Source organism: Erinaceus europaeus, chromosome 7 (assembly GCF_950295315.1).
Source record: "Erinaceus europaeus chromosome 7, mEriEur2.1, whole genome shotgun sequence".
Classification (NCBI taxonomy): domain Eukaryota; kingdom Metazoa; phylum Chordata; class Mammalia; order Eulipotyphla; family Erinaceidae; genus Erinaceus; species Erinaceus europaeus.
The window spans coordinates 72,702,283-72,723,789 of NC_080168.1; the positions used below are offsets into that span (position 1 = coordinate 72,702,283).

General features: G+C 46.2%; 1 protein-coding gene across 2 annotated transcripts; it reads left to right on the plus strand.

Annotated features, from left to right (window-relative positions):
- The first annotated feature begins 1,479 nt into the window (after positions 1-1,479).
- Positions 1,480-19,907, plus strand: RGCC (regulator of cell cycle). Of its 2 annotated transcripts, none has more exons than XM_060194757.1 (5): positions 1,480-1,855; positions 2,180-2,362; positions 14,105-14,206; positions 17,313-17,375; positions 19,502-19,907. In XM_060194757.1, exons 1-5 carry the CDS (start codon positions 1,816-1,818, stop codon positions 19,507-19,509), a joined length of 396 nt encoding a protein of 131 aa, XP_060050740.1. In that variant the 5' UTR covers positions 1,480-1,815; the 3' UTR covers positions 19,510-19,907. The 2 variants fall into 2 exon arrangements, with proteins under 2 accessions (XP_060050740.1, XP_016046231.1); XM_016190745.2 differs by having other exon boundaries at positions 1,512-1,855; positions 14,099-14,206.
- The last annotated feature ends 1,600 nt before the right edge of the window (positions 19,908-21,507 follow it).

A 21,507-nucleotide genomic window follows, 5' to 3' on the forward strand; every position in this document is an offset into this window, starting at 1 on the left:
CAGATGAGATTTGGGATACCCATTTTGGAAAAAGCTAAAGGCTAAAGAAAGGCTCCTGGGACTTTGGAGCCTCAAGAATGAGAGTCTTGTTGCATAACCACTACATTATCTCTTAATCTCATCTATTAAACTTCTGCTCCCATTCTCAATGCATTGCTTCCACTGCATGATATAAAATCTACCTCCTGTGTTCTGGGAGACGGTGTAATGAGTAGAGTGATGAAGTTACTTACATGAGGTCCTAAGTTTCATCTCTGGCATCAAATAATGAAGATATGCTCAGCAAACTATTATTTTCACTCTGTCAACTAATGGACACAGCTGCTAAAAGTGTGTGTGGGGGCTGTTTTGGAGGCTTTTCTAAAGAACTGCTAAACTGGCAGGGAGCTTGAACCATCAGTAGTGCCCCTGTGCCCCAAACCTGACTGAGGAGAGAGAGAGAGAGCACTGTCTTTTAGATGGGGCTCCTCAGTCTCTGTTTCAGGTGGTGGCTGCTAAGTTACTGGGGACATCTATCATTTGTAGGTGCCATGGACAAGTGGAGGAGATTGAAGGAGACAACAGAGCAGGGGGGAACAAAGGAAGGAAAGGGGATGGTGGTGACTCACCCAGTTGAACACACATGTTACAATGCACAAGGACCCAGGTTCAAGCCCCTAGCTCACATCTGTAGGGGAGAAGCCTCACGAGTGGTGAAGCAAAAGGCTGCAAGTGGGTGTCGTTCTGTCTCTCTCCTCTATGTCCCCCTTCCCTTTCAATGTACTGTCTCTGTTACAATACATAAATAAATAAATAAGTATTTTTATAAGAGGAAGGAAAGTGAGGGGATGGGAGAAGCATATGCCATGCTCTTCAAAGGCCTGGGTAACCATTCACCTGTTGGGAACCTCTCCCTCCTGTCTGTCCAGTTCTTCTCCCCCTAACAATGTGGAGGGCGGGAGGGTGTGGTGAAGCCCAAGATGCTTCTGAAACTGGACAGACCTGCCTTTGTGGCACTTGCACTAGAGATGTCTCATGCCCCTCCCCTGTGAAACCTAGCAGCACCCTCCTACAAAAGTGGGGGTGGGTAGCATCAGGAGCAGTTAAGCAGTGCTGCAGGTGTCTTTCCGTTTCTCTGTCTCTATTTTTTTCACTATTTCTGTCAGAAAAAAAGTAAGTGGAAGGAAAAAAAAAGTCAGTACTGGGAGCAGTGGAGTCACCATGCAGGCACCAAGCCCCAGCGATAACCCTGGTGACAAAATAAATAAAATCTAAAAATAAAAAATAAAATAAAAACGCAGGTCGCCAGGCAGGGTGACTCCTTGTGTGGGTAGACCTAGAAGCGCAGTCATTGCTCCCCAAACCACACCCCGGGGTCCCGCCCGAGCTGGCCTGGTAGCCTGGCTCTGGGAAAGGAGCCGCGAAGGTCCCCAAAGCCTGGGCTCCTCCCTCCGCTCCCAGCCGCCAGGATCCCCAGAATCGCCACCTCAGGGGCCTGGTGATCCCCGAACCCACGGCGGGGCGCGTTGCCTGGCGCACAGGGTCAATACCAGGGGCGGCGTCCCAGATCTCTGGGGGTGGCCCGGGCTCAGGTTCCGGACAGGCTGCGCGTGGCGGGGCGGCGCCCGGGGGTGTCGGGGGCTGGGGCGGCCCCGGCCGGCAGCTCCTGCGGCCCCGCCCCGGCCCGGCCCTCCCGCCCGGGTATAAGGCGGCGCGCTGGCCAGGCGGCGCGGGCACAAGGGGCGGAGCGGGCGCAGCTGGTGCAGCGCCCCGCGGCGGAGACCTCGGCGGAGCGCAGCGCGGGGACGAGCCGAAAGCAGCCGCGTGGCCGTGCCCATGAAGCCGCCCTCCGCGCAGGGCAGCCCTGTGGCTGCTGGTGAGTGAGTGCTCGCCCGACTGGACCGGCTCCCGCCCCCTGCGGCCCCTCTCTGGCTCGCACCTCCGGCCGGGACCCCGCTTCTGCTCGGCGCGGGCTTGGAGAGCCGCCGAGTGCACAGTGGGGGTGCCCTGACTCAGTTTCCCCGCTTTCCGGGGCGTGAGCGCTGGAGACATCGGGGTGCGGGGGGGAGGACCTTGGGTGACTCCCCGGGTGGAAACTGGTTCCTGATCCCGGAGCCCGGCAGCCTAGCGGTCCCTGGGCAAGGGGGGCGGGGGAGAGAATGGGGCGCCCCCAGAGCACCCCGCCTCTGTGTGCTGGCAGCCCCGGGTCTGGACTCGGCGGCGGGGGACCTGACTGCGGCGCTGTGTGAGTTTGATGCGGTGCTGGCGGACTTCGCGGCGCCTTTCCACCAGCGCCAACACCACTACGAGCAGCACCTGCAGCGCATGAAGCGGCGGAGCAGCGCCAGTGTCAGCGACAGCAGCGGCTTCAGCGACGCGGAGAGTAAGCGTGGTCTGAGCCTGCTCTGGGTGCTGGGCCCCCGGGGGGCATCCCGCCTGGCTGGGGTGGGGTGGGGGAGACAAGTCTGTGCTGTGCCACCAGCAGGTGTTAGGAGGCCACTAAATGCCTTGTCCTGGTGAGCCTGGAGAAGGAATGTCAGAGGACTGGAGCCAGAGCCCCAGGAATGAGGGTAGGGGGCATCTCTGTGAAGTCGGGACAGATTTCATCAACTGCTGTTCCCGGGCTTTCCGAAGTCACTTCTTATGCAGTTCTCTGGCTCTCTGGCCTGAACTTCTGCAAGAATATCCCCATGTCCCCCACTGCTGAGCTCAATCCTTCAGAAAGTGCCAATTATTTTTTTCAGGCAGGTCTGCCAAAGGGGTTGCTGGACTTCCCTCTCTCTCTCTCTCTCTCTCTCTCTCTCTCTCACACACACACACACACACACACACACACACACACACCACAGAGCAGAGGGACATAGGGGTGACTTCTCATAGTGGCAGTTCTGTCCTAAGAAATCAGATTGAGACTCAGGTTAGAGCCTGATCTCCACCACACTGAAGGAAGCTTCAGTGCTGTAATTTTTCTCTCTCTCTCTCTCTTTCTCACTCTCCTCCTGTCGCTTTATATCTGAAACAGTAGTAAAAAATAAAATAAAAAGAATAGAGACTGCTTTTTCCCCCCAGGCGTTTAAAATACAAGAGTGATGTCTATTTAGATGTCAAACAGCAATTTTTAGCAAATATTTATTTATTGGATAGAGACATACAGATAGAAATCTATAGGGAAGGAGGAGATAGGGAGAAAGAGATACTTGCACCCCTGTGAAGCTCCACCCCCACTGTAGGTTGGGTCCAGGGGCATGAGTCTAGGTCCTTGCATATGATAACATGTGCTCTCAACTGAGTGAGCACTCAACCTGGTGTCCCAAACAACAAATTTGGTGACTTTTCCCACATGACTGCCAGTTTCCAAATCTTGTATGACTCTTCCCCCCACCCCCAAGTGAATTTTAAACTCCTGGGGTTATTCTTGAGACTCCCACCTCTGGCTGGAGAACCAGCAGGAATGTCACCCCCCCCTTTGTTGCCCTTGACTCTGGAAGTAAAGGCCTGACCTTCCTTTAAGATGCCCTACTTTTGAAATCTGATACCTTTCCTTGTTCCAGGGCAAAGATACACTTCAGCATTATTCCTCCTGAAAAGGGACAAAGGATGCTGGCCAGACCTTCTCAGGCTTTGGAGTCAGAAGCCAAGCCGAGTTCCAGCTGGGGTTTCCCTGGCAGACCTGCCAAAGGGCAGACCCAATTGCAGCTTTTTTTTGGGGGGAGGTGGTGAAAGGGAATTTAGAATGCTGTTTCTTTGCCATCCTATAGTTTGGGGCTTGCATTCTAATGACTAGACTGTTTTTTCCTAGCTTCAATGGAAAATCCTTTAAAAAAAAAAGTCTTGAGGTATTTCTTAAGATCTGGGGCCAAACAAATCTACGTTCTTCTTCTGGGGTACGGAAGAAATTCTTCATGGAACATAGATTGTCTCCTCCCACGGGAAAAAACTGAGGGGTGGCCCAGGCAATATTGCTCTGTGGCTAAGAATGTTTTTTCTAAACCTCAACAGCCTTCAGCTGAACTGGGTCTGAGCTCACCCAAATACCCTCTGGCTAGGATTTCAGATCTGAGATTCCTCTTGAGGGGCCTTGAAAAAAAGGCACTAAAGACAGTCTCAGTGGTTTTGGGGGAAGACATTTGGAGGAGCCTGTAGTATTGGGTGTTTTGTTTTCCTTAAAGGGCATGTGTGTCTATTTCACTTTCTGTTCTTGTGGCTTACTGTTAACCTGATCTTAGTGAGGTGGGTAGAGCGGTAATGGGGAGTGAATTAAGAAAGCTCTGATGTTGTTGTTATTATTATCTTCTATAGTCCAATTTGTCCCCCTTAAGGACTTTTGATGTAGTCTTGGTAGGAGCAGTGTTTATCTCAGATACACCTGAATGACCACCAAGAATTGAGCACAGACCTTTGTTAAAGTCATCTGCCTGTTGGGTGGTGTTCTGTGGAAGAGAACACTTGAGGTGGATCTCACTGAATGTCAGCCTTTCAGAAGGGTGACATACCAGAGTGGCAATAACAGCATCACACTTTTCTCAGGCTCCTATTGCAATCACTCCTGTTACACACTCTCTTTTTCTTTCTTTTTTTGATGGTGGCAGAAGTTGAAAAGGAAGAGGGAAATAGGGAGATAGATAGATAGGGAGCTTAGAGAGGGAGATAGGTAGAGAAGCTTCACTGCTTGTGAAGCTTCCTCCTGAATGTGGGGAGCAGAGCTTGAACCCAGGACCTTAGAGATGGTAAGATGTGTGCTCTACCTGGTGATCCACTGTCAGGCCCCTCTGATTAGCCCTTTCTAGGAGTGGTTGCTGTCCTTTGAATACATCATCTCATCCTATACCTACCCTAGACCATATGCACCTTTGTTTCTAGATTTCTGATAGAATAACAGAATCACTCAGCTTTCTCCCAAAGATCCTGCTCTGTCACCTGGCTGGTTGGCTGGAATGGGAGCCAGGTACTCAGAAATAGACCAAAATCCTATTGGACCCAGATCACCTGCCTGCTTATCACTGGGGGGTTGAGTTTGGGGTGTCTCTTTGTGACATTGGTCATCTGATCAGGCCATTGGAGCCCAAGGTGAAGCTCTTTTACTGCTCTGGGGTATGAGGTAACTTCAGCTTATCTGGAAAGCTGAAGGATGATACATAGCAGTGTTGTTAGAACACCCATAGGCTCTTGATTGAGAAGATATTCTTTTTGGGGTGTGTGTGTGTGTGTGTGCGTGCGCGTGTGCGTGTGCGTGTGCGTGTGCGTGTGTGTGTGTGTGTGTGTGTGTGTAACCACAGCACTGTTCAGTTGTGTCTTTTGGTGGTGCTGCTGGGGATTAAACCTGGGACCTTAGAGCCTCAGGTGAAAGAGCCCTTATGCATAACTATTATGCTATCTCCTCAGCTTTATGCTTTTTAAAATATGTATTTATTTGATGGATAGATGGATAGAGAGAAATCAATAGAGATGGGGTAGTGAGAAAGAGAGACACCTGCACCTCTGCTTCACCTCTAGTGAAGCTTCCCTGCCACCCATGCAGGTGGGTACTGGGAACTTGAACTCTGATCTAATATGTGAAATCTTCTGGGTGCACCACTGCCTGGGCCCTCCCTGTTTTAAGCTTTTAAGAAATCATTAACATGTATGTACTATGCTATATCTTGTAGCTCTGATACATTTGAGCTGGTAGTTTACGTAAATACGTTATATAAGAAGCTCTAAATCAAGGTTTCCTTCACTTTACTCTGTCCTTCGCAGTTTCTGTTGCTCTGAAGACATACCTACTGCATTCTCATATTTTTGAAGAACTATTCCTTTCCTCATAAAAAGTAAATTTACGCTATGTGCGTCCAAAGGAGAAAAATTAACATTCCTTCTTCCATCCAAAGGAGCAATTTACTTAGTATGAGAGAAGAGTAAGAAAACATTCCATCCTACTCCTGCTACAGGAATTTCTCCTGAGACATGGAAAGAACCAGGACAGCCCCAAGACAACTTCAGATGGGGCAGGGTGAGCAGAAGAGTCTTGTTTTTTCTCTAGACTTGGGCTTGAGCAGGTTATCTCAGGCACCTTTGTGTGAGTAATTTTAACTTTGGCAGTGAAATGAGCAGTGAGGGCAGTGCAAAAACTTGATCCTCAGAGGCCTCTCAGAAACTATAAACATCTTTGCTTTGCAAGTATTTTTAAAAGATGGGGTTTATTTTGGTCTCAGTATTTTCAAAACTGTAGATTCACACCAAGACTTCATATGTGCTTAATGAAGTTTTGGGTTTTAACTAGTGAACTTTAACCATTTTGCTAATTCACATTTCTACCAATTAATTTTATAGGAAGTTTATAATATTTACTTGAAGTATGTTTTGTTGTTATTATTTTATTTATTTTTACAGCTCTACACTGCTTTGCTTTACTTATTTTAACTTGAACTTGAGAAGGTGCTGTGAACTTATACCTTGTATATAAATGGGGTTCACAGGCCTATTTTTTAAAATTTGTTTTTATTTTAGTGAGATGATGAGAAAGATACAGAGAGGAGAGACAAAGGCAGAGACCTGAGCATTGCTCAGCTCAAGCTTATGGTAGTGGTGAGGACTGAACTGTGACATTGGAGCATTAGGCATGAAATTCTTTTTTTTTTTCTTTTATTGGATAGAGAAAGAAAGAAATTGAGAGGAAGGGGAAATAGGGAGGGAGAAAGAAAGAGAGACATCTGCAGCAGCACTGCTTCCCTCTCAACACCCCCCAATAAACACACACACACACACACACACACACACACACACACACACACGAAGCTTCACCACTGCAGGTGGGGACTAGGAGTTTGAACCCTGGTCCTTGCGCACTATAACATGTGCCCTCAATGAGGTGAGCCACCATCCAGCCCCTATGAAAATCTTTTTGCAGAGCCATGGTGTTGTCTCCCCTACTCCAATCCTGTTTTCTTTTGAGGTCAGTGGAGTTTTGCAGCTGAACAACCAAAGTCTGAACTTTGCTGAGATGTTGTAGAAAGATCTGTGTGGGGTAGGAGCTCTCTGCTGCTTTAGCATGTGCAAGTCTTAGAACCTCTGGAGAGAGGGGCCTAGACTATTTCAGCATGGTCCTGGTGCCCTGGGTGCCAACATGGCAGGTAGCTTATCTGCAGATGTGACACCCTCCCTACCCCCCCCCCCCAGTAGCTGAGGTGACAAGCTGAACTTGGTGAAGCCCTGAAAGAAGGAGCATTTACGAGCCTCCTATAGCCCTGGCTCCATGTCAGGAACTGCAGATAGGTGGCAGGTCTTGGACAGACACCTGGTGGGTTGTCCAGAAGGACTGCATCATCCCAGAAAGGAAACTGAGGCTGAAACTGAGAACAGGGGGTTCTTTGCTCCTCTCTCCCACTTCTGTGCAGCTGTCACTAGGTAATGTTGATGACCCTCAGTGACCCTACTGCCCCCCTCTTCCTCCACAGTCATCATTCTTTGTGCCCAGAGGAAACACTCAGTTAATTACTAGAGTTTTCTACCCTTAAACATGTGGGCTTGTTCTATATTTACAGGCACTCTGGGCAAGGTTCACTGTCTGTGGTTTTTCTTCCCTCTGGGGCAGCACTTACTGGTGCTAACCCCAAATTACTCCCCCAACCCTCCCCACTCGCACACACTGAAAAAGCACACCTACCTTTGAGACAGGCTTCTCTGTGGGTAGCTGAGTCAAACTCTGCTGGTGCTCCTACAGTTACGTGTCTCCCAAGTTGCATTCTTTTGAGTGTTGTAGAAAATTCAAGGTTCCTGGTTCTCTAAGTTGACCTGCCAAGGGTCGTTCTGATGGGCTTTGAGATGCTCACAAGATGAAGCTTTAGAGGTGATAGAAGCAGAGTCAGTGAGGTACTAAAGTACGTTGTCTTGCCACCTGTCAGGGTTCCCCAAATCATCACTGCCTGTGTCCCCTGAGTCCCTAAAAATAGTAGCACCTGTATGGGGTGGGGCAGCAGTGCATTCATGTGCTATCAGACAGAACTCATTGTTGTCACTCCATCCTGCCACCTGTCTTTGACTTTGCAAGGAGTGGAGTTCCGGGGGAGTGAAAAGACCTCCTTTCCATTCCCATTTTCTTCCCCTCTTATCTTTTTTTTTTTTTTTTTTTTTTGCCTCCAGGATTATTGCTAGGGCTTGGTGCCTGCACTAGAAATCCACCACTCCTGGAGGCCATTTTTCCCATTTTGTTGCCCTTGTTGTTGTCATTATTATTATTGTTGTTGTCATTGCTGTTGTTGTTGGATAGGACAGAGAGAAATTGAGAGGGGGGAGATAGAGAGGGGGAGAGAAAGATAGACACCTGCAGACCTGCTTCACCACCTGTGAAGCGACCCCCTTGTAGGTGGGGAGCTGGGGGCTCTAACCGGGATCCTTACGTGGGTCCTTGAGCTTCGCGCCATGTGCACTTAACCTGCTGCACTACCGCCTGACCTCTCCCCGCCCATCGTTTTATTGAGGGGTGGGGTTAATGGTTTACAGTACAGTCATTGACACATGGGAAAAATTTCTCATCTTCCCATAATAGGTATCTGTAAAGCACTCTCAACCCTTAATTTCAGTCATTTCCCACCATCATGCACCAGGACCCAAAAGCCTCTCCATCATTTCCTTTTCCCACATTCCCAGAGTCCTTTGCTTTGGTGCAACATACCATACCCAGTCTAAGTTTCACCTTGTGTTTTCCCTGTTTGTCCTTGTTTCTATGAGTGAGATCATCCAGTATTTATCCTTCTCTCTTTGGGTTATCTCACGTAACATGATTCCTTCAAGCTCCATCCAAGATGAGTTGCAGGAGATGACTTGATCATTCTTAACAGCTGAGTAATATTTTGTCATGTATATATAGTACAGCTTTCTTAGTCACTCATCTGTCATTTGACACCTGGGTTGCTTCAAAGTATGGGCTGTTAAAATTATGCTGCTATGACCATTGGTGTGCATAGATCTCTTTGAACGAGTGTAATTGTTTCCTTTGGATATATCCCCAAGAGAGGAATTGCCAGGTCATAGGTCAGATACATTTCTCACAAGAAACAACAAATACTATGAGAGGTTGTGGGGTAAGGGAACTCTTTTGTATTGCTGATGGGAATGCATATTGGCCCAACCCCTGTGAGGACCTCTTTTTCATCTGTCTTGCTTACCTTTTGTTGCTGTTGCTGTCACTGGACTTACTGCTCTGCGCCAGCTTTTTCAGATAGAGACACTGCAGTGCACAGAAGCTTCCCCTAGTGCAACAAGTGCTAGGTTCAGGGCTGGACTGAGCATGCAGCCCCCTCCAGGCGAGTGATCTTGTTTACCTTTTAGTCTGCAACAATGCCCACCAGGAGACTGCTCATTACAGGTGCTTAAGGAAATCTTATTAAATGAGATTGTATTCACTAAAAGCTAGAGAGGGATCTAGAGTTTGGGAGTATCTGTGTTGATGTTTTGTTTATTCTATGAGGCCTCTGGAGATAGACTTCTTGTAAGAATTTTGCTTCTCTCTGAGAATGATGCACTGGCTTAGCAGATATTTTACCATGTGCAGGGACCAGGCTCGAGAGCTCCCCACCTGCAGGGGGGAAACTTCATGAGTAGTGAAGCAAATACTGTAGGTATCTCTCCCTCTCCATATTCCCCACTCCATTTAATTTCTCTCTGTCCTATCAAACAAAAGAAAGAAAGAAGGAAGGAAGGAAGGAAGGAAGGAAGGAATTAATTTTGCTTCCCTCTCTGAAGAAGAGGACTTATCCTGGGCCCAGATCCTTGCTTGAGGATTTTCCTCTTGGGTCATGCTACCCTCCACTTTCCCTGGAACTTTAAGTCACTAGGTCATTATTGTTCTGTGCACAGCACCTAGACTACCATCCTGTTTGCAAAGGAAGCTGTTTCTTAAGGGAAGTGACCTGCCCAGGTCCCCTGGCCCCATGTACTACACACAAAGCTCTGCCAGGCACAGAGCCTAAAGCAGCAGGAGGCCTCTCTGCAGTGTGTTTGGTGTTTTTATGAATGATGTGTGTGGAATACTAACCACACAGGGAGCTAAAATCTGGGGAGGTTTGGCTTAGGTATGTTGGACAATTTGGAGTCTGACTCTAGACTTGTTGAAGTTGTGCATGGGAACTCATGGAAGGAGAGAGGTATCTAGGTGTGGCATGGTATGAGCTGATGACTGTGTATGTGCGCGCACACGCGCATGCATGCACACGTGCACGCTCGTGTGCACAAGCTCAAGTTTGCATGGGGATGGGGATAAGTATATCTTATGTTGATATGCCTGCATATGTGTATATGTTTATACATATACATTTAATATATATCTTCCTACTATTTTGCCATGGCCCTGATGTATAGATCATTCTTTCACCAAAAAGTCAGTGGCATTTGTTTTACTTGTCAAAAAGAGAAGGAGGGACGGAGGGAGGGAGGGAGGGAGGGAGGGAGGAGAGAGAGAGAGAGAGAGAGAGAGAGAGAGAGGCTATCTCAAGGGATGAGCTCCTTATCTGTCAAATTGCTAGAGGGTGGGGGCAGAAGAGAGATGAAGTCCAGAGTCAGGGCAAGTGCCAGAGGTGCAAGGAGGGGTGGGGAGAGGTATGGTGGTGAAACTGGCTCTCCCACCCCAACTGCTCCCAAGAGATAGAGCCCAAGGGTGTGGCTGCTGGATCTGGGCCAGAGATTAGGGTGATGCTCTTAGATGTTTTTCAGAGCCAACAAGAATATATCAAAAGGGAGCCTGGTGATGGTGTAGTGGGTAGATTGTCCATGCTACAATGTGCAAGGACCTAGGTTCAAGCCCCCAGTCCCCACCTGTGGGAGAAAGTTTCACAAGCTGTGAAGCTGTGCTGCAGATATCTCTCTCCCTGTCTTCCTATCCCCACTCCCCTCTCAATTTCTATCTCTCTCCAAAAATAACTTTATTTTTTTTTTAGAATACACAAATATCAAGGGCTTCATGGTCCTTCCTTCGGGATTAGGGGCCTGGACACAAGGCCCTAGTTGTCTGCCTGTCCTCTTGCTCCACTCTCTCCCTGCACAGTCCTGTTTGTGACGATTCCCCCTGCCTGTGATGTAGTGACAGCGACAGATAGTGCTCTGCTAGAGGTCTGCAGGTGGCATGGCCTTTTCCCTTGAGCAGACCCAGGCTGTTCTACAGGAGGATAAACAACCTAAAGGGGGCCAGGCAGTGGCCTACCAGGTTAAGCATACATAGTACTAAGCGCAAGGACCTATGCAAGGATCCTGATTCAAGTCCCCAGCTTCATACCTGTGTGTGTGTGTGGGGGGGGGGGGATGCTTTGCAAGTGGTAAAGCAGGTCTGCAGGCATCTATCTTTCTCTCCCTCTCTCCATATCCCCCTCCCCTTTCAATTTCTCTCCTATAAAAAAAAAGTCTTCTAGGAGCAGTGGATTCGTAGCACAGGTATCAAACCCCAGCAATAACCCTGGAGGTAAAAACAAAGCAAAACCAAACCAAACCAAATCCTAAAAAATGACTTTGACCTTTTGAGAGGCCTGGGCTTAACCCCTGAAAGAAGAAAGGACTGTGAACCCATGAAATAGCTCACTTGGATAGTGTGCTGCTTTGCTCTGTGCCCAACCTCCACCACATTGGACAAAACTTTGGTGTGGGGGGGGGGGCTGGGGGCAGGTGGTGGCACTACCAGTTAAGCATACATATTACCATGCACGAGGACCTAGGTAGAGCCCCTCCTCCCCACCTGCATGGAAGATATTTCACGAGTGGTGAAGCAGCTCTGCAGGTGTCTGTCTTTCTCTCCTCCTCTCTATATTCCCCTCCCTTCTCTATTTCTCTTTGTCCTAGCTGATAAAAACTAGAAAGGAAACAAACAAACAAAAACAGGAAAAAATGAATGCCAGGAGTGGTAGATTTGTAGCATTGGCACCAAGTCCTAGTGATAACCCTGGTGACAATTAAAAAGAAAACATTAAAATTTAAAAAGTAAAAAAAGGAAGAAGAGGAGGGGGGAAAAAGAAGAACAACAATAACAGTAATAGAAAAGGAGTGTGGGAATGGGGGGCCAGTTGGAAGAGAAGAGCAGGTGAATCTGTAGGCCAGACAGACAGACATCACCTGAGCTCACTTGGCCAGAAGAGGTGAGGTAGGAGGGGGGCAGGTGAGGGACCTTATTGAAGTGAAAACGAATTCTGTTTCTGAATTCTGTTTCTGAAACCCTTGTTAATGCTGGGCATTTTTTTTGTTTTTGTTGTTGTTGTTGGAGTTGGGGATTGAACCTGGGACCTCAGAACCTCAGGCATGAGAATCTTTTTGCAGAACTATCATGCTGTCTCCCCAGCCCATAGTGTATGTTCTGCAACACAGTCCATGTCCACTTTGAGTTAAGGGGGGCAAGGAAAGAAGCTTTTACTCTCCCTGAGCTGGGAGGATTGGATGACAGATTCTAGGAAGGCATGTGGCCTGGTCAAACCACACTCACCTGAAGGGTCCTTCCAGGGTACCTCTCTACCACAGCCATTCCAGGGGCTGTGCTTTGTCTTCACCAGGAAGGCTGTTCCCTCTGACCTCACTGGCCACATCCTGCTTCCGCCTCCTACTCTGCTTTCCAGTCCCCCCAGTGGGCGCCTTTGATGGCAGCTCCTTTCTGGGCTTGGCTTCCTGTTTCTTGGCAGGACTGAGAAAAACAGAGCTTCAGAACTGGCAGGACTCTTGAGGACCATTTTTAGTTCACCTTCCCATTTCACTGGTGGGTAAGCTGAGGCCCACATGTGCTGCCTTGCTGGCAGGGGTCAGACCAGTGAACTGAGTGAGGGGTAGGGGCCTCCTAGGCATCTAGAATAGCCTGGCTCTGGGAATTCTGTCTGGGCCTACCTCTGGCCTTGTCCTTTCAGAATAAAGGGAAGAATAAGTGTCTATAACAGACACCCTCCAGGAGGAGAAGCCTTTATCTTGAACTCTCTGGTTTGCCCGTAAGAAGATGCTCAGAAACTAGGACTCTTTGTTGAGCAGGCAGGGAAGATTAGCAATTTGTATGGGTCCAGCTTTGTATTTTAGGAAGTCCAGAGGAAGACAGGATTATTTTCCAGGAAAGATGATTCTTTTTTTTTTAAATTTTTTATTCTCTTTATTTATTGGATAGAGACAGTCAGAAATTGAGAGAGTAGGGGGAAATAGAGAGGGAGAGAGAAAGAGAGACACCTGCATCCCTGCTTTACCACTCGCAAAGCTTTCCCCTGGGGACCAGGGCCTCAAACCTGGGACCTTGCACATTGTAACATGTGCGCTCAACCAGGTGCGCCACCACCTGGCCCCAGATGATTCTTTTTCTTCTGGCTTGTGGTAGTGCTGGGGATTGACTCTGGGACCTTTGGTATCTTAGGCAAGAAAGACTTTTTGTATAATCACTGTGCTATATCTCCAGCCTCAAGAAAGATGATTCTTTATGTCTAAGTTCTGAACTAGCCTCACCCCGCCTCTATGCACTGAGCTCCAGACAGTGCAGGGACCGCTGGAGGTGAGGCAGGCAGATGACATGGTTGTGCAGACCCCACCACGGCTTTCTTTCATGGAAACACACATTCACAAACACAAGCAACACTTTCTGGCCTGATATCATTTGGGGGCACACATATAAAATCCAGAAGTCAGTCTTTAAAAAAAAATAGAGACAAAGGCATAGAGAGAAAAAGTTAAAGAGACCACAGCTCTGGAGAGCCTTCTTCAGTACGCTGAGGGCCGGCCTCAAACCTGGGGCTTAGACAGCAGAGCAGCGCGCTATACAAGTAAGCTATTTCACCAACTCCAATCCGTCTTCTTTACTATAGATTTATATCTTTTGCTCCCCTTGGTGTAATCCAGTGGTTGTTGATGGACCATGATTGCAAACCAAGAGGCTGGGTGGTGGCCCATCTGGTTAAGTAATCCCATTATAGTGCGCAAGAACCCAGGTTCAAGCCCCTAGTTCCCACCTGCAGGTGGTGGGGACTTTGCAAGTGGTGAAGCAGGGCTGCAGGTCTGTCTGTCCCCTCCCACACCCACCCCCCACACTTCCTCTCAATTTCTGGCTGTCTCTATCCAATAAATAAATAAAAGATAATAAAAAGTTAAAAAGAAAAAAGAAAAGAAAGCCAGTATTTCATGTAAGTGTTTTCTTTCCTGCAAGGTGCAGATTCTCTCTATAGGAACAGCTTCAGCTTCAGTGATGAAAAGCTGAATTCCCCGACAGATGCAACACCGACTCTGCTCTCTCCCACCAGCACTCCTCGGAAAGGTCTGTTCCTGCATGGTTTACACCTTCTTTGTTTCCCTCCCCTTTATTAGTCCCTTCTTTTTCCTTTTTAAAAATATTTATTTATTTATTCATTCCCTTTTTGTTGTCCTTGTTGTTTTATTGTTGCAGTTATTATTAGTGATATCATTGTTATTGGATAGAGCAGAGAGAAATGGAGAGAGGAGGGGAAGACAGAGAGGGGGAGAGAAAGATAGACACCTGCAGACCTGCTTCACCACTTGTGAAGCGATTCCCCCGCAGGTGGGGAGCCGGGGGCTTGAACCAGGATCCTTATGCCGGTCCTTGTGCTTTGCACCATGTGTGCTTAACCCGCTGCACTACCACCCTACTCCCCTCTTTCCCTTTTACTCTTAACCAGTTTTTCCTTCCAAATGTGCCCCCTCCCAAAGTATGGCATTAAGCACAATTTTAAGGATTTTGAATGTATGAGAATGAACTCAGGCAACTCAGGAACAAGCAGGCAGATTTCCAGGGAGAAAGAGAACGTGTAGACTTGCTTCTCTCTCCTGTGCTGTAATCAAGACTGTGCCAAATGATAGAGCTCTCTCAGACTTCTGGGTTCCAGAATTTAAAACTCAGCACTTTAGGTTTTGCAGAAAGTAGTTTTTTAAAAAAAAATTAATTGCATTAACTGTTTAACCAATGCTTTCGGCTTAATTGCCCATTTAGTCATTAATTGGGGTCATAATTAGGAGAGGAGGGATGAGCTAACTTGGTTCAAAATAGTGCTCCTGTCTGTCTCCACTGTGATATTAATAGACTTCAAAAGTGTTTAAGGATGCAGGGGTGGTTTTCTTTTTTTCTTTTTTGGAACTTATGAAGTGTCTTTAGCTCAAGAGCTGAATGTTCTGTTTTACTGGACAAGTGCCCTTTTGGAAACTAGAGTAGATCCCCCCCCTTCTTCTTAAGACACAGTATCCTGGATGAAAATAGCTGCAGAGTGCAAGACAAGTGGAACCTAGTTAAAAAGAAATAGGAAGGTTCCACCATTTTTTTCCCTTATTCTGGCATCAAGGCAGAATTTTCCTCTTTCTCAAAAGAGGCTATTTAAAATTCTCTTCCTGACAGAGTTAAAAGCCACTGGAGACTCAAGCCACTGGCTAGTCCTGTCTGGATTTGGTCTGTGGAATTCAGAGAAACAGGGCAGTCTAGAAAGTGGCTTAAAAATATGTGCAAGGTTGGGGAGAGATAGCAAAAGACATTCAAGCCTAAGGCTCTGAGGTCCCGGTTCAATCCTCATCACCACTATAAGCCAGAGGGCAAAAGTCCAGGATGCAAAAAAGACATTAGAAGCTCAAAACAATGAATTGTTTTATAGTCTTTGAGAGGTTAATAAAAAAAATACCTAGTAATGTGGCCAGTGGATAAAGTCTTGGACTCTCAAGCAGAATGTCCTGAGTTTGATCCCTGACATTGCAGGTGCCAGAGTGATGTTCTGGTTCTCTCTCTTTCATAAATAAATCTTTACAAACAAATAAGAACTAAATGAATTAAAATACCCATAATGCATTTCAGAGAAGGCAAGAGTGGTGCTCTACAGGAAAAAAAAAAAGTGAGATGTACAGAAAAATATATACCTTTAAAAATAGAGAGAAGATAGTCAGTAGGGAAGAGGACCTTGGACACCACCTGGATGGGGTGAGGCTGTCCTGGAGCCCTGAACCCCAAGTCACTTTCCTTGGTCCATTTTGACTCAGGCACAGTGGCTTCCATTCCTTTCAGAGGGGAGTGACTCTGAAGCTGCAGTACCACTCTGGGACAATTAGATAAACAAAGATGCAACAAACAGAGCAATTTGGGAGGGAGGGGGGTTTGTAGCACCTGTAAGTCCACTCCCCACTGTACACAGTCTCAACTGATAACTCAGATTCTACACCATAAAAAAGATCAGGTCAAGAAGGATGACAGAGGACCTAGTGGGGGGGTTGTATTGTTACATGGAAAACTGAGAAATTTCATACATGTACAAACTATTGTGTCTGCTGTGGAATGTAAAACGTTAATTCCCCAATAAAGAAATTAAAAAAAAAAAAAGATCAGCCTGCCTAACTGTCCCTCTCTGCTCCTCAGTCTTCTCCGTTTGGTGGTGGTGGAGGGGAGGAGGGGGGGTTTGTCAATGGAGCTTCACTACTCCAGTCCAGCTTTTTCAGATATGTATAAAGAGATAATGCCAACAAATCTTCACCCAGTGCTGTGGGGACCAGGGGCTAGAACCTAGACTTCATAAATGGCAAAGCAGTTCTCAAGTGAACCATCTTGCCTCCCTTACCCCTACCCCCAAATTTTAAGGCAGCAAAGGACAGTTTTTCCATTTAGATTGCTAAGGTTGGGGCTGGCATAGAGGGCATGTGTGGGATGGTGAATTTTTTTTCCTCCAGGGTTATTGCTGGGCTCGGTGCCTGCACCATGAATCCACCGCTCCTGGAGGCCATTTTTCCCCCTTTTGTTGCCCTTGTTGTTGTAGCCTCGTTGTGGTTATTATTATTGCCATTGTTGATGTTGTTTGTTGTTGGATAGGACAGAGAGAAATGGAGAGAGGAGGGGAAGACAGAGAGGGGGAGAGAAAGATAGACACCTGCAGACCTGCTTTACCGCCTGTGAAGCGACTCCCCTGCAGGTGGGGAGCCAGGGGCTCGAACCGGGATCCTTATGCTGGTCCTTGCGCTTTGTGCCACATGCACTTAACCCGCTGTGCCACCACCCGACCCCCGGGATGGTGAATTTTTAAAGAAAGGAACATTTAGGCTAGTCTGAGAGTAAGCTTTTAAGTTAATTATATATAAACACTGGGCCAGGTCATGTGGTACACACCCTTCACTGAAGCCCAAGGAGTTGGATGATGCTGGAAGTCACAGTCATTAGCTGCCTTTTTTTTTTTTTTTTTTTTTTTTAAGATACAGACAGGAGGCAGAGAGTGAGAGAGAAAGAGACCATAACACTGAAGAAGCTTCCTTCCTTCATTGTCTTGGGGGCTGGGTTGGAACTTGGGTTGTACACATGGCAAAGCAGCGCACCATCCAAGTGAGCAGCTTCACCAGCCCACTGACCTTGATATGGAAACCAAAGCCTAACTCTTGTTTTTCAGCCAAACTGGGAGACACCAAAGAGCTTGAAGATTTTATTGCTGATCTTGACAGAACATTAGCAAGTGAGTACACGCTTGACATTAAAAAAAAAAAAATCAAACAGAAAGCTAACTGACAGATCTGATAAAAAGATGGGACTATTTACCAGCTGGGGGTGGGGGTGGGAGCAGAAGAAAGTTACATCATACAGCTTCTTCAGCTTGAGAAACAGGGCCATAATTGCTCAGAGGGAAAATCTGAAGATCAGTCTGCCTGGAAGGAGATTGGGTGTGCCTTTCCAGACAACTTGGATAGGCCACTAGTCAGCCAGCAAGGGCATTGTGCTCGAGACATGGAGAATGCTGTTGTCCTCAGAGCAGGGCTGGGGCCTTCCCTTCACGATGACACACCAGGCTTTGCAGAGAAAGAAAGAGCAGATGGAATTGCATAAGCTCTGTGCTTTCCCACCTGAGGACCTTACCCCAAGGCGCAGGCAGAGATCCCCACACCATATGCAGATTCTCGGTGAATTCTGACTTCCAGAGGCTTTGGTTCCCAAAGTGGTTTGATGAATGGCTTAGGAGGTGGTACAGTGGATAAGGTGTTGAACTCTTAAGCAGCAATCCCTGAGTTTAATCCCTGGCATTATATATGCCAGAGCGATGCTCTGGTTCTCTCTACAAGCAAATAAGCAGATATTTAAAAACAGAACTGGCTTGAGACGTTATCTATCATCAAAAGACTCTTGCTTGTGACTGACAGACCTAGAATGGCAGTTTGTTCCTCCTCTGGCAGCTATGCTAATGGTGCCTCACTATGTGCAAACAAATCATTGAGTGCCAATAATGCCAGCCCAGAATTTAGGTACAAGAAATGACTCAGAGACTGTCTGTATACTCTTATTTCACAAAGACAGGATTGCAAAGACAGGAAGGACTAGCAAAAGCTTCTGGGAAGGAGTCAGTCGGTAGCGCAGCGGGTTAAGTGTACGTGGTGCCAAGCGCAAGGACCAGCATAAGGATCCTGGTTCAAGCCTCCGGCTCCCCACCTGCAAGGGAGTCCCTTCACAGGTGGTGAAGCAGGTCTGCAGGTGTCTATCTTCCTCTCTTCTTCTCTGTCTTCCCCTCCTCTCTCCATTTCTCTCTGTCCTATCCAACAATAATGACATCAATAACAACAACTACAGCAACAATAGAGACAACAAGGGCAACAAAAGGGAAAATAAATAAATAAAATAAAATAAAAGCTTCTGGGAGATGGTGGTGTACCCAGTAGAGTGCATACACCACCATGTGAAGGACTAGGGTTCAAGCCCCTGGTATCCACTATCAGGGGGAAGCTTCATAAATTGTGAAGAAGTGCTTCAGGTGTCTCTCTGTCTCTCTGTTTCTCCTTCCTTCTCCACTTCTCTCTGTCTTAAAAAAAAAAAGGCAGCTGGGAGTGGTGGATTGGTTGTGCAAGCACCAAGCCCCAGTAATAACTCTGGTGGCAATAATAAAACAATAAAAAACAAAAACTCCCAGGAGAGAAGTTTCAGCAGCTAGTCTTGAGTGAAAACAGTCATTCAGGCATAGAGCAGGGTTGAAGACTTTTGTCCTAGCTCCTTAACTTATGAAAGCCTTGATTTTTCTATAAGACACACATGTTATATTCTGCTAACAGTCAAAGAAAAAACAAAGACAAAAAAAAGTAAACCTCAGACTGCTAACTGTGATTTAACTGTGCTTTAGACAGGTACCTACCTACTGCTGGGTAGAAAATCTTCATGTCTGCTTTGTGCACTTAAGATTTGTATTGCCCATTTTCTCAGACAAAAAAAGTAAGCCTCACACTGGTAACTGTGATTTAACAGTGTTTTAGGCAGGTACCTACTGCTGGGTAGAAAATCTTCATGTCTGCTTTGTGCACTTAAGATTTGTATTACCCATTTTCTCACATGCTGTAACCTCCAACATCAGAAAAAAGAGGCCTGTTTTGACAGACATTGTAGTAATTGCAGGGCAATTTGTATGGGACGCAGGTAATAAGCCCATCTCCTCTGTGTAGTCAGCCTCTGTGCAGTCAGCCTCCCAGTCATACCAGTTCATCAGACGTGGGAAGCCTGCCATTAAGTGTGGTGCTTTGATGCCATCGGGAGGGTGCGAGGCAAAAAAAGCACAGGAATTGTCCACTTTGGCAATGGGTAACCTTTTATGTCTTCTATTTACAGGTATGTGAAATGAGGAGAAGCCTTGGGTCCTTTTAGGGTGAGGGAGAGATGTCAGAAAGCTCCAAGGACCCAGTCACATCAGCTATGGCATCTTCCGACACAGTGGACAAAGATGAGAGCTCGCTTCACCCGGACTCATCCCAGACTCACCTTCAATATCTTGTGGGCTCCTCTCTGGGCTAGAGATCTAGACAGTGAAACTGACTTTGTTTCTCTGCTTGCAGTGAAATGAGAACAGATGACCCACGCTAATAACTGTATTTTCTCTCAAAACATAGCTCTCTTATAATTTAAAGTATGTCTATGAAAATATTTGTAATTAATTATATATAGTTAGAGTTAGTCATATGCTTTTCCCATTATAATATATTTTTGTATACAAATAAAATTTGAACCAGAGTCTGTATTTCACAAGCGCCTTGTGAATTTTTCTCAGGATATTTTCTCTCAAATAATCTGGTGGGAATAACTTTGTTTTTTGATTTCTAACACCGGGGGCTGCCATGATAGACCTGGTACCAGGATCAGAAGCCTGAGAAAGTGTGACTTTTCTCATGTTGGAGGGAAATAAATGCTGGCATATGATTCATGGGAAATTTACTTTTGAAGACTGTGTCTTTGTTGGAACTTGGGGTTCTCCTTTCACATTTTAATACTTAGTCTTTTAAGTGCTGTGGGCTTTTTCCTTTGAATAAGAGAAACAGTTTATATCCAGGACTTAAATAGGAGGGTAGGTAAAGGGTAGTTGGGGGAATTATACAAACAGTGCATCTTCGTTGGAGAAATGCAAATGAAAACCTCATTGAGAGTCTACCTTACACCAGTGAGAATGGCCTAAATAAACAAATCAGGAAACAATAAGTGTTGGAAAGGATGTGGAGAAGGAGGAACTCTGTTACACTGCTGGTGTATGCATGCCTAGAATGCAAATTGGCATAGACCCTGTGGGAAACAGCACGGAGAATCAGTAAATAAAACTGGAATTGCCATATGATCCAGCAATACCACTCTTAGGCATTTCTTCAAAAGACATGAAAACATGAATATGAAGGGACATGTGCACCCCATGCTCTGGGCTCTGTTATTCACAGTAGCCCAAATTTGGAATCAGCCTCAATGTCCATTGGCAGATGACTGGATAGGAAAGTTATGAGATATAAACTCAAAGGATTACTGCTTGGCAATTAGACAACACAGTGTCCTTTGGGACAAAATGATGAAACTGTAGGTAATTGTGCTTAGTGAAGTAAGTAAGGAAGTGAATGAAAGACAACTACCAGATGTTTTCATTCCTACGTGGAATATACGAGAATTGAAACACATTAACTTTAAAATATATATATACAGCCATCCCATCTCTTAAGACCTTGGAGGAAACTATGATTGTTATCCTTGGGGGTGGAAAGCACAGAACTTTGGTAGTGGGAGTGGTGAGAAACTATGCCCCTATTATCTTATAATCTTATAAATAGCTAACAAAAATTATATATGTATATATATGTAAATATATATATATATTTAAAAGATGGTTATTTTATAAGTATATATGTTAAGAAGGACTTGGTGACATTGTCCTGATACTTGTATTCAGGTGGCTGTAGTGGAGCCAAAGGATCTCGATGCCAAGTCTTCCGTGGGTGGACTTTGCATGTAAAAACCAAGGGCTTCCCTAAGGCTTCCCTACTTCCTGTCCTCAAGGATCTGCCATTTGTAGAGGAAAGTTCATCAGTTTCTTCTCTCTATTTCCTTGTGTTTTTAAACTTCTAAAACAAACAGGCATTACTTTGAACATAGAAATCAGGCTGTTGGTGAGTGGCTGAGCAAGTTGTGGTCTATAGACACAATGGAATACTACTTAGCTCTTAAAAATGGTGGTTTCAACTTTTTCAACCCATCTTGGGTGGAGCTTGAAGGAATCATGTTAAGTGAGATAAGTCAGATACAAAAGGATGAATATGGAATGATCTCTCTCATAGAAGTTGAAAAACAAGATCAGAAGTGAAAAC

Bases quoted from the DNA above. Each gene is read 5' to 3' on its own strand.
- RGCC (XM_016190745.2), top strand. From the start codon at position 1,816: ATGAAGCCGCCCTCCGCGCAGGGCAGCCCTGTGGCTGCTG. The intron at 1,856-2,179 runs GTGAGTGAGTGC...GTGTGCTGGCAG, and splicing joins GGGCAGCCCTGTGGCTGCTG to CCCCGGGTCTGGACTCGGCG. The intron at 2,363-14,098 runs GTAAGCGTGGTC...CTTTCCTGCAAG, and splicing joins CGGCTTCAGCGACGCGGAGA to GTGCAGATTCTCTCTATAGG.